This window comes from Piliocolobus tephrosceles, chromosome 12 (genome assembly GCF_002776525.5).
Source record: "Piliocolobus tephrosceles isolate RC106 chromosome 12, ASM277652v3, whole genome shotgun sequence".
NCBI classification, from domain to species: Eukaryota; Metazoa; Chordata; class Mammalia; order Primates; family Cercopithecidae; genus Piliocolobus; species Piliocolobus tephrosceles.
In genome coordinates this window covers 3,045,917-3,057,269 of record NC_045445.1, presented here as the reverse complement: position 1 = coordinate 3,057,269, position 11,353 = coordinate 3,045,917, and the positions used below count along the sequence as shown (strand labels likewise).

General features: G+C 44.5%; 1 protein-coding gene across 1 annotated transcript in view; it reads left to right on the top strand.

Moving 5' to 3' along the window:
- The window catches only part of PASD1 (PAS domain containing repressor 1), a 72,723-nt gene extending 64,049 nt beyond the window's left edge, over positions 1–8,674 (top strand). The window contains exons 11-15 of the mRNA XM_023202275.1: positions 3,727–3,876; positions 4,253–4,450; positions 4,852–5,279; positions 6,531–6,792; positions 8,630–8,674. Coding sequence (XP_023058043.1) covers positions 3,727–3,876; positions 4,253–4,450; positions 4,852–5,279; positions 6,531–6,792; positions 8,630–8,674 — 1,083 coding nt within the window. The remainder of the gene's footprint in view (positions 1–3,726; positions 3,877–4,252; positions 4,451–4,851; positions 5,280–6,530; positions 6,793–8,629) is intronic.
- The last annotated feature ends 2,679 nt before the right edge of the window (positions 8,675–11,353 follow it).

The window sequence follows — 11,353 nt, the reverse complement described above, 5'->3', positions numbered from 1 at the left end:
TATTAAATAGGGAATCCTTTCCCCATTTCTTGTTTCTCTCAGGTTTGACAAAGATCAGATGGCTGTAGATGTGTGGTATTATTTTTGAGGACTCTGTTCTGTTCCATTGGTCTATATCTCTGTTTTGGTACCAGTACCATGCTGTTTTGGTTACTGTAGCCTTGCAGTATAGTTTGAAGTCAGGTAGCGTGACGCCTCCAGCTTTGTCCTTTTGACTTAGGATTGTCTTGGCAATGCAGGGTCTTTTTTGGTTCCATATGAACTTTAAAGCAGTTTTTTCCAATTCTGTGAGGAAACTCATTGGTAGCTTGATGGGGATGGCATTGAATCTATAAATAACCTTGGGCAGTATGGCCATTTTCACGATATTGATTCTTCCTATCCATGAGCATGGTATGTTCTTCCATTTGTTGGTGTCCTCTTTTATTTCACTGAGCAGTGGTTTGTAATTCTCCTTGAAGAGGTCCTTTACATCCCTTGTAAGTTGGATTCCTAGATATTTTATTCTCTTTGAAGCAATTGTGAATGGAAGTTCATTCCTGATTTGGCTCTCTGTTTGTCTGTTACCGGTGTATAAGAATGCTTGTGATTTTTGCACATTAATTTTGTATCCTGAGACTTTGCTGAAGTTGCTTATCAGCTTAAGGAGATTTTGGGCTGAGACGATGGGGTTTTCTAAATATACAATCATGTCATCTGCAAACAGGGACAATTTGACTTCTTCTTTTCCTAACTGAATAGACTTTATTTCTTTCTCTTGCCTGATTGCCCTAGCCAGAACTTCCAACACTATGTTGAATAGGACTGGTGAGAGAGGGCATCCCTGTCTTGTGCCAGTTTTCAAAGGGAATTTTTCCAGTTTTTGCCCATTCAGTATGATATTAGCTGTGGGTTTGTCATAAATAGCTCTTATTATTTTGCAGTACGTTCCATCAATACCGAATTTATTGAGCGTTTTTAGCATGAAGGGCTGTTGAATTTTGTCAAAAGCCTTTTCTGCATCTATTGAGATAATCATGTGGTTCTTGTCTTTGGTTCTGTTTATATGCTGGATTACGTTGATTGATTTGCGAATATTGAACCAGCCTTGCATCCCAGGGATGAAGCCCACTTGATCATGGTGGATAATCTTTTTGATGTGCTGCTGACTCCGGTTTGCCAGTATTTTATTGAGGATTTTTGCATCGATGTTCATCAGGGATATTAGTCTAAAATTCTCTTTTTTTGTTACATATATAATTTTTATTCCAAATGATGAAAACAACAACTTGTAGGGTGTTCTCTCTCTTTCTATCAACTCATCTATGTACTTACATTACTCATAAAGGGTACTGATGAACCACAGTATAAGTCTATTTTTGGTTTCTAGAAGTTGCAAGTATATGTACCTTTTTCTTATCATTAATATTGTAAATTCTTTGTTGATCAGGACTGTGGCTCTCTGACCTTGTTTATATGCATGGTATTCAGCACAGTTCCGGGCAAATAGCAATTGTTCCCAGGCCCGTCTTCAGCCTTGAACGATATTTTCCAAGAATCTCATCTCTTTTCTGTCCCTCTCAGCCTCTCAGCCAATCAGTTGAGAAATCCCATCCACCTTTTTTTTTAAAAGAGATATGGTTTTTGCTTTGTTGCCCAGGCTGATCTCAAGCCTCAGGCAGCTCTCCCACGTCAGCCTCCTGAGTAGCTGGAATTACAGATGCGAGCCACCACACCCAGCTCAGCTTCTTTTTATTATTGTTTTTTAAACTTTATTTTACTTTAAGATATTGTGGATGTTAATCTCTTTCTTAGAATTTTGTTTATTTTTGATATATTATAGTTGTATATATTACATATACTATATGTGTGTATATGTGTATATATATACATATACTATATATAGTATACATAGTATAGTGCCAATTGATGGTTTTCATATTATATATATACTATATATAGTATATATACACTCTATATATTATGTTGTACATAGTTTTGGATACATGCACGTATTTGGATACATGTATACAATGTGTAATGATCAAGTCAGGGTAATCAGGATACCCATCACTTCAAATATTTGTTTTTTCTTTGTGTTGGGAGCATTACAATTCTTCTAGCTATTTTAAAATATACAATAAATTGTTTTAACTCTAAATTTCCTACTTGAGTACTAGAACTTGTTCCTAATGTTTAACTGTATTTTTGTACCCAATAATCAACTTCTCTTCATCCACCTCTCCCACCTTTCCTTCCTAGCCTCTGGTAACCACCATTTTACTCTGCACCTCCATGAGATCAACATTTTTAACTTTCACATATGAGTGAGAACATGTGATATTTGTCTTTCTGTACCTGGCTTATTTCACTTAACATAATGTCCTCCAGTTCCATCCATGTTGCTGCAAGTGACGTGAATTTATTCTTTTTATGGCTGAATAATATTCCATTGTGTATATATAACATATTTTTTTAGCCATTTGTCTGTTGATGAATACTTGGGTTAATTCCAAATGTTGGCTATTGTGAATAGTACTGCAACGAATATGGGGGTGCAGTTACCTTTTTGATCTACTGATTTCCTTTCTTTTGGTGTATATTCAGCGGTGGGATTTGCTGGATCATATGGTAGTTGCATTTTTAGTTCTATGAGGAACCTCCATAGTGTTTTCCATAGTGGCTGTACTAATTTACATTCCTACCAACAGTGTATGAGTGTTCTTCTTTCTCCACATCCTCACCAGCATTTGTTATTTTCTTAATTTCTCTCAAATATGTCTCTTCCTTTTTATATCGTCTACCTCTGGATTGTTCCATGCCCCTATTATCTCTACCTTGAATTACTCCCACAGCCTTCTAATTGACTTGTCCCGAGCTCCACGCTTCTTTTCTCCCACCACTTCATCTTCTGCACAGCTGCCAGAAGGCATGTTTTACAACGGAGATCTGAGCATGTTACATCCCAGATAAGATCTGGATTGTAGAACACATCTTCTAGCAGCAGTACCAGGTGACTGATGAATAAAATCCAAGTTCCTTGACTGCCTGAACCTGTACAAAACTCTGGCTTCTCCTCTACATGTGACCTGCCTTACTCCTTCTATTCCAGCCAATTTGGAGCATCATTTGCCCCATAACACACTCTCTACTTTTATAAACCTGCACATTTGCTTCTTTCCAGATGTGAAGCTGTTGTCCAAGTTAAAATTAGATTTCCAGAACCTAGAGGAGAGTTCATCTAAGTACTATAATTGTTAATGAGAACAATAATAGTACCTGCTTTTCAGGGCTCTGTGAAGATCAGACCCTATGAGTTTTCATGCAATGTTTAGAAGAGTGCCTGGAACAAAGGAAGTGCCAGTTGATGGTTTTCATTATTGCATTGCTAACAGGGGCCCTATTGGTGGACTGTCATTTGTGATTTGACCCAGGAGCAGAATACTTTGGCACTGGCCCATGACTCTTCCACTAAGGACTTTGGGCAGGTTGCTTCATGTCTCTGGGTCAATTCCACTTCTTTCTTTTTGGGAAAAGAATCAGGCTAAATGATCTTCGTGGTCCATTTCTTATCTAGAATTCCTAAATTAACCATTTTTTTCAAACTTTCTAGTAATGAATGAAATCTGAATTTGAGAGCTACCATTTGCATTTTCAGTCTTTCAGAAATTTTGAAGTGAAACAGGATGGTAAGACTTGGAGAAACCAGTGTCACTATACATGAACCATAAGTAATTCTCCCCACAGCCATCATCACCAGTTGCCTACAACATCATTAGCCGGGAACTGGAACTGATGAAGGAGTTGAAGGAGCAGCTAGAAGAGAGGACTCAGTTGCTCCATGATGCCATCCAAAACCAACAGAATGCATTGGAATTGATGATGGATCAGCTTCAGGTCAGTGAGGATGCTAGGTTTCAGGTCAGAGAGCAGTTCTATATAAGTAGCAGAAGGAAGAGGAGAGAGGGACCTTGGCAAGCCTTAAGGAGTTAGTCAATAGTACCTGCCAGTAGTGACAGCTGCTGCCTGCAGGGTGATATGGGATATCTAATGTGATCTCCAGCAGGGACTTAGAGTTTTGCCCTTTTTCTCCTGACTACAAGAGCTGAGACTGGCCCAGCCAGGCCTTGGCAATGGTTGATGTGGCTTATATATAGCCAAGGCTTCCTGTAGGCCTGCCTATGGGCAGTCCTGCTCCATGCCCAGCTTGTCTTATGCCCTACGGAAAGATGTGGACTGTGAATAAGACCTTTGTGGTACTGTGCCCTTACAGAAGCAGCCAAGCACATTATGCCACATTGTCAGTCCTGATCTCCAATCTTCAGAGGCAGTGCCCAAGAAACAACACACTGGGCAAGTGAAGTGGCCTCTCTCACATCCCAAGGAGGTCAAGTGTTTCTGTGGTTTATCTTTATCCAAGTGTCTCAAAAACACTGGGGAACTTCAGGAGCCTTGTGTTGCCTTCAACCAGGTATGCAAAGGCTGTTTTAACTGTGTATCTGAAAGGGGATTTTGTTTTCTTTAGGACTTTGACTCACTTGGTTCTCCTTAGGGGGTAGTGACTACCCAGTTGGCTGCAATTTATTTGCCCAAGATAGTAAAATATCCTGGGCTACCTAGACCTGAATGCAAACACTAGACCATGTGTACCTACATATACATATGTGCTGGATTAGCAGACTCTCACTGCCAGGTACATAGGTGCAACTAGTATCCAGTCTAACAAGTAGACAGTCACACAGATCACTATGTGCAGAGAGGCTCAACTGTTGCTGCCTTTTGCTTTGTGAGAATTGAATGGGGATGTTAAATAAATTTCTGGGGGGCTCTTGCAGACACCAGAGTGCTTTTATCTGTTGCCTTTTGATGCAGCAGCAACTGACGCAGCAAGAACAACACCTGAAGGAGCAGCAGCGGCAGCTACGAAAACAGCTGCAACAGCTGAGGGAGCAAAGGAAGGTGCAGAAGCAGAAGAAGATGCAGGAGAAGAAGATGCAGGAGAAGAAGAAGCTGCAGGAGCGGAAGAAGTGGCAGGGGCAGATGCTGCAGAAAGAGCCAAAGGAGAAGCAGCAGAGTCAGCAGTTGCAAGAGCAGCCACTGAAGCATAATGTCATCGTGGGGAATCAGAGGGTGCAGATATGCCTGCAAAACCCAAGTGGCGTATCTGTGCCCCTTTGCAATAACCCTGTTAGACTTTTACAGACCCAACCCATTGTTCCTATCCAGATAGTAGCTGAACAACAGTCCTCTGGCTTCTATCAAGATGAAAACTGGGGGCAACAGGAAGATGAGAGTCAAAGGTAAGACATGCATGGAATGGTGGTAGTGGCTATGATTATTGCTTCTCCCTCATGGCTGGATCCCATGCCTGAGACCACAGACAGATGACCTGTCCATGTGGCACCAGCATCCCTCTTACCAATAACAACTTGCTCTCAACTTACCTTCTCTGTGGCCACTGCCATCATCCTTCTGCATGTGTGGTGCATGGCTGAGCATCCATTGATGGAACAAAGGGGTACCAGTGAAGAAAGTACTAGATAAGGAAGCCTCAGTGCTAGGGAATTAGCCCACAAACCTTGAAATCACTTGGTTGGATTCCCCAAGCCTAATCTCTTGCGCAGGGTGTCTATGGACAAGTCTTTTGTGCCCACAGCTGAATAACTTCTGGGCTTCCAGTTTCATTCCCTAACTTTCCTGGAATCTGGTGATTGCAGTAGGCCAAGTGTAGGTATCTCCCCGTCATTTATGAACAGTAGGAGGGAAGTGAGTGTGAAACAATTGCTAGATTGCTAAGATCAGCCAAGAATACATGAAGGCTGAGTCCTGAGTGGCAATATAAGGACACAAACACATTTCTGCCCAGTAATAAGGTCTTCAGTTCCAAATGCTAGAAAGAGAAGGTTCTGCTCAGCAATGAAAGGATTGCTTAGCATATAGTTGGGGCCCACTAAATAGTTTTGAATGAATGCTAGGCTTTCCAAAGCTCTCTGGTCTTCCTTCTGGGCCTTGCTTTAGAATGAGTGACTTTGACATGTAGACTGCTTTAGGGCCATATTGCCCACCCGACCTGATCATCAGAATCCACCTGAGGAGGATTTGGAAAGTAGAGATTCAGAGTCTGGGATGGGGTTCAAAAATCTATATTGATCACAAGACTTTCAGGCTTAGGGTTGTGGAGGGAGCACTGGATTTGGAGTTTGGAAATCTGCCTTACAGTCTCCTCTCAGCCATTAGCTCCCTGAGTGCTTTCAAAGTAGGTGAAATGACTTTCCAAGACCACAGAGAGCATAGTTGTAGCAGGACCAAGACTGTCCAAGTAACGTAAATAAAACCAGTTGAGACAAAGGATTGTAATTTCTGTCAATATCTACATTCACTTTACTTTGACAAGTTGAATCTTAGGCCAAAGTGAGAATACAAACAAGTGAATCCTATGGTGTGGCCACCAAAACCAAATGTGCCTGAAGCACCTACTGATGACCACATGAGTGTCTCATGGGTTATCATGTCCAGATCCACGTCACTGCAACAGCTTTCTTCTCTTACAGTTTTTATCCTGAGGCGTATCAAGGGCCCCCCATGAACCAGCTGCCATGGATAGATACCTCAAACTCTAAGACAATTTCTTCTTCCAGCATTCCTCAGCCTCCCATAACTTCAGACTCAACCATAAGCACCCTGGAGACCCCAGAGGATTACATCCAGCTTTGGCAACAGCTGTCTGATCCACTCCGTCCTGCTGTTGTCCAAGTGAATACTTGGACTTGCGATGAGCAGGGCATCTTGCACAGACAACCCCCCTACCATCAGGTATGCAACAGCCTCCTCCTTTTCCCTCCAGTGCAGGTCAAGAGGGATTCTGGGCCCTTTCCACATAAGGCATATACCCCAGGTGCGTGCTGTGTGTGAGAGCCAGACTCCAAAGCTCAGTACATTTGAGGGCAGTTAGTCACATGACTAACGTTTACTCATTGCTGAATAAAAATATTCTCTACAGCGTTCCTCAAAAAAGTGAGTTGGCCTAGTGGATCTTAGATGCAATCTGACTGAAACTTCTGTCAAAACTATGTTACATGGGCAAAGTGAGGCATGCCGTGTTTTTAATCTGAGCTTATTGTCTGATCCCAAGCCTCCTTCTAGACTTATGGATCTTTAGTTCTGCTACAAAATCTAGGACCTAGTGTAGGTATGTTTCCTTGTACTAAAAATAAACTTAGGGCCCCTCTGTTGAATGTGCTTGGTATCCATCTACGGAGTACCCCGTATTTGGAAGGGCAGGCCTACCTTGTGGACCATCTGCAGTGGCCGTGTTTCCAGGATGGAAGCTGGTCCAGATGGCAGTTACATAGCAGGTTTTGCTCCCCGCAGGCCCTGTGGGGACCACACACACACACAATTTCACGAATGAATGGAACTTTCAAAAAGTGTTTTCACTCTAGCTTTAAAAATCTTATTATAGCCTAACCTTTTTTTTTCTTCAAATACAAAACCAAACCAAAACAACCAGAACAAACAGTAAGCTGAGGCAGAAAGGAGTTTAAATATTTTAGGCAAGCAAATGTGTGATTATTTTCACATATACACCTTGACCAGCTGTGCCACCAGTATACTGCTAGAAACTTGGTCACTTAGAGGGACTGCTCACATGGAGAGATCAGAGTGGGCAATAGGTCCCTACGGTTCCGTTACCAAGCCAGACTTTGTTGAGAACCTTTTTTACGCCTATTTTTGAGGCACTTTCCCACCTACAGGGGGTCCTGAGAGACCAAGCCAGCACAAGGCTGAGCACGTTGCCCAGGGAAGTGGGAAAAGTCAGATTCTGCAAGGTTGCTCAGCTGGGAGAAAGCAGTGGAACAAGCCAAGGGCAGGACCCTATCGGAACTTCCCTGCCCACAAATCCTCAGGGGCTCCCTGCTATCCTCAGGATGAAGCCCGAGCTCCTCTTCTTAGCTTCCCAGCCCTCACTGCCCTGTCCTGGCTTATCCCTACTGCCTTCTGGGACCTTTCTGCCTGCAGGTCCCCAGACGCCTCCAGCTGTTTGTCCAGAGCCCAGCCCTGCTCCTTTTGCTCCCTGTGTCTTCTCTGCCCCCTTGGATTCCACTTACTGAAATCTTGCATCACCTTGCAATATAACCCAAGGAATCCTTCCTCCTTAACCAGGAAAGACTTCCTCAGCCCATAGTTTGAACACCATCTTTGTATCTATTCCTTCTCCCTCTTCCACACCCCAGTGTGGGTTGGTACCTCTCCTGTCACTTTGTTAAAGTGGGCCAAGTAGCTGCAAATCAGAGTAAGCATAGAAATGACTGAGCCCAAGATCCAAGGCTCATGGCCTTGGCCGGCCATGGCTGGCAGAGAAGCTGGACAAGGGAGGGCCAGACACAGACCCAGGAGCCTTAAGGCAACTTTGAGAAAGCCTGAGTCTGCTTCCGCTGCTCTTTAAGCCAAGATGCTGCTGGGAGAGAGAAGAGGAGAGGAACCTCATCTTTTGTAGCTCCCCTGTCTACCATCACCTTGCAGGCTCATATTCCAAAGAGGTATTTCTCAGCAGCTTGCGTATTCGAACTAAAGGGTTCCACCCACCACCAAAAAATGGGCCCACAAACTCTAGCAAAACATTCCACCTTGTTTCACTTTTTCTTGGCAGGTGCAAGTTTCTGAGGTAGGAGTCGAGGGGCCTCCTGGTCCATAGGCTTTCCAAGGCCCTGCTGCATACCATCCAGACCAAACGAGATACTTGATGCCTGCGGAGCAGTGTGACTCATGAGGGGAAATGGGGGGAAGGGGCAGGCCAATAAGGTCTGCATGACCAGGGGACCTTCAAGGTGCATAAAGTTAGTAGGTAGAGACTTACTCATTTCCTGATAGGTTATGTTTGTAATTGTTTGTGAAGCACAGCCTGTTTCTTGGAAGTTATGCTGCAGAGGCAGCCTGTGATCTGTAATATTTTAGGGTGTGACAGCAGCCAGCCACAGCTGTATCTGATGTCTCATCTGTCCTGCCCAGCTTTGTATATCCATGTTCTACCACAGGAAGGTGGCCGGCCAAGAGTCTGATCAAAGTTTTCAACACAAAAAAAAAGAAAAAAGAAAAAAATGCCAGAGTGCTTTTCAATGTAGTAAATCTAGAGGGTGTTTTGTCTTAGCCACAATAATTCTGAGGTCTTGACCCTGATGATTAAGCCCTGCCTCCCCTCCATATTCTTGTTGGAGAAACCCAGAGAGAATGGGACTCCAACTAAAGGAACCTGAAATCAGCTCAATGGAGGCACTTAAGAGATAAAATAATTATGGCTTCCTTGTTTAATAAACATTCTTGTTCACTGCAACTTTGTGAATTGATGTGTGACGTTTGGAACCCGACTGTGCCAAGGTCCCTGGTGAAGGGCTCGTTCCCTACAGTTAGGCCCCTTTTGCGGACCCTGCTCAGTCTCTTGTTCACACCTCAGCTCCGTGCCACATTTGCAGAGGCCAGCGACTGCTGCCTTCCCACATGGCCGTGTGCCCAGGCGCACTGTGTAGCTTTTCTTTGTGTAGCTCAGGCATGCTGGCTCCTTCATTGACACCAAGGGCAGCCATAGGCCCACTCAACTCTGAAACAGTTTGCCTAGGGGCTACCTTCTCAGGGTGGATGGTGTTTGTGCCTCACATATTACTTCAGAAGTAAGCCTGAACACTAAAGGACAGTGTACCCCTACCACTTACATATGGGTTCTTTCTCTCCCATCAGTAGACTTTTTAATGGATACAGGTACTCCCTAGAGGGAAAATGATTTTGGTTACAAGTCAGGCACCAAGAAGGACATCTTCGCAGTTGTCTGCATGGTGCAGAGAGGTTCGGATAGCCAAACCAGAGGTCATTGTGTGCCTTTCTTAAGGTAACGAACCATTGATTGGAGAAAGCAAAGGAGACTGCAGTCTCTAGTGGCAAGTTAAAATAAAGGAGGCACATTAGGCCTCACATCGCGGGAGGAGCCAGAGATTCCTTAGGAAGTGTGATCTCTATCATGGTTTTATAGACAATGTTTGTGCCCCACCCCAAATTCATATATTGAAGCTGTAACTACCCAGTGTCAGAGTGTTTGAAGATGATGCCTTTGACAGGGGTGATTAAGGTTAGACGAAGTCACTAGGGTGAGACTATCATGACGGGATTAGTACCCTTAAAAGAGGAAACAACAGGAAACTTTCTGTGCCCACCAAGCCCCTTTACGTGCACATGGGCGCATGCACACACATACGTACGCACACACACACAAGAGGTCATGTGAACACACAGCGAGATTGTGGCTGCCTACAAGCCAAGGGAAGAGGCTCCAGGACAAAGCATACCTTGCCAAAGCCTTGATGTTGGGTTTTTCAGCCTTCAGAACTGAGAAATGCATGTTTGTTGCTGAAGCTACCCAGTCAGTGGTATGTTGTTAGGGCATCCTGAGCTGATGAAGACACACAGGCTGTTCTCAGGTGTGTCCTTTGCAGACACTGGGAAGGGGCAGCTGATGGCTCAGTTGGTTGTCAAAAGTCACCCACTTGACACGCAGAGGTGTACCTCTTCTCATAATCATCAGATGCAGAGCATTCCTAAGAGCCTGTTAACTGGCACCCAGTAGAGACAAGCAGAGTTTGGGGGCATTCTTTATACCCTCTGTGACTTTGGACAGGCAGTGTTGAAAGTGTCTGGCATTCCTGGCTGTTGGCAGGAACTCTCTTGACAGGCCAAATCCAGCTCAGAGGCGGAAGCAGCCACACCTGCCACCTCCTCCCCTCCTGCCAGAGTGTACAGGGCCACACATGTGGAAAACCAAGCCACACCTGTCAGAGGAGTGAGAGGGCACTGACTGCTGGCATGCACAGTAGAGGCCTAGAACCAGAGCAGGGGAAGGGACGGTGGTAGTGATATGTGAAGCCCTTCCAGCTACTCAGCCAGCCTGCTAGCATTCTGATCACAGGGGAGGCTCAGGGGTTTACTGTGCAGCATTAGTAGTTCCTACCATTACAGGCCCAGTTTTACCTTAGGAGAGTCACCTAAGTTCTCTGGGCCTCACTTTCTCTATCTGAATGAAAAGGAGTTTGGAGGAGATAATGCCTTTCCAATCTAGCTCTTAACAGCAGATGAGGACACATGAATGGAATGGTAGAGCTGAAAGAGCCTTAGGGAGAGGCACTGTGAAATTGGCTAGGCTGGAGACATTAGGCTGGGGTTACTGTTTGAATTCAGTGTTTAGAGTGTGCCTGGGCTAGGGTTTATCTGAACTGGGGGAGTCTGTGGTCACCTACCAGTCGACTGCTTAGCTCTTAGCTCGGCCCTGCAGCCAGGGTACCTGAGGGTTTGGTGGCTGCCTTGGTCTGCTTTTACCCAGGAATCCTCCCAG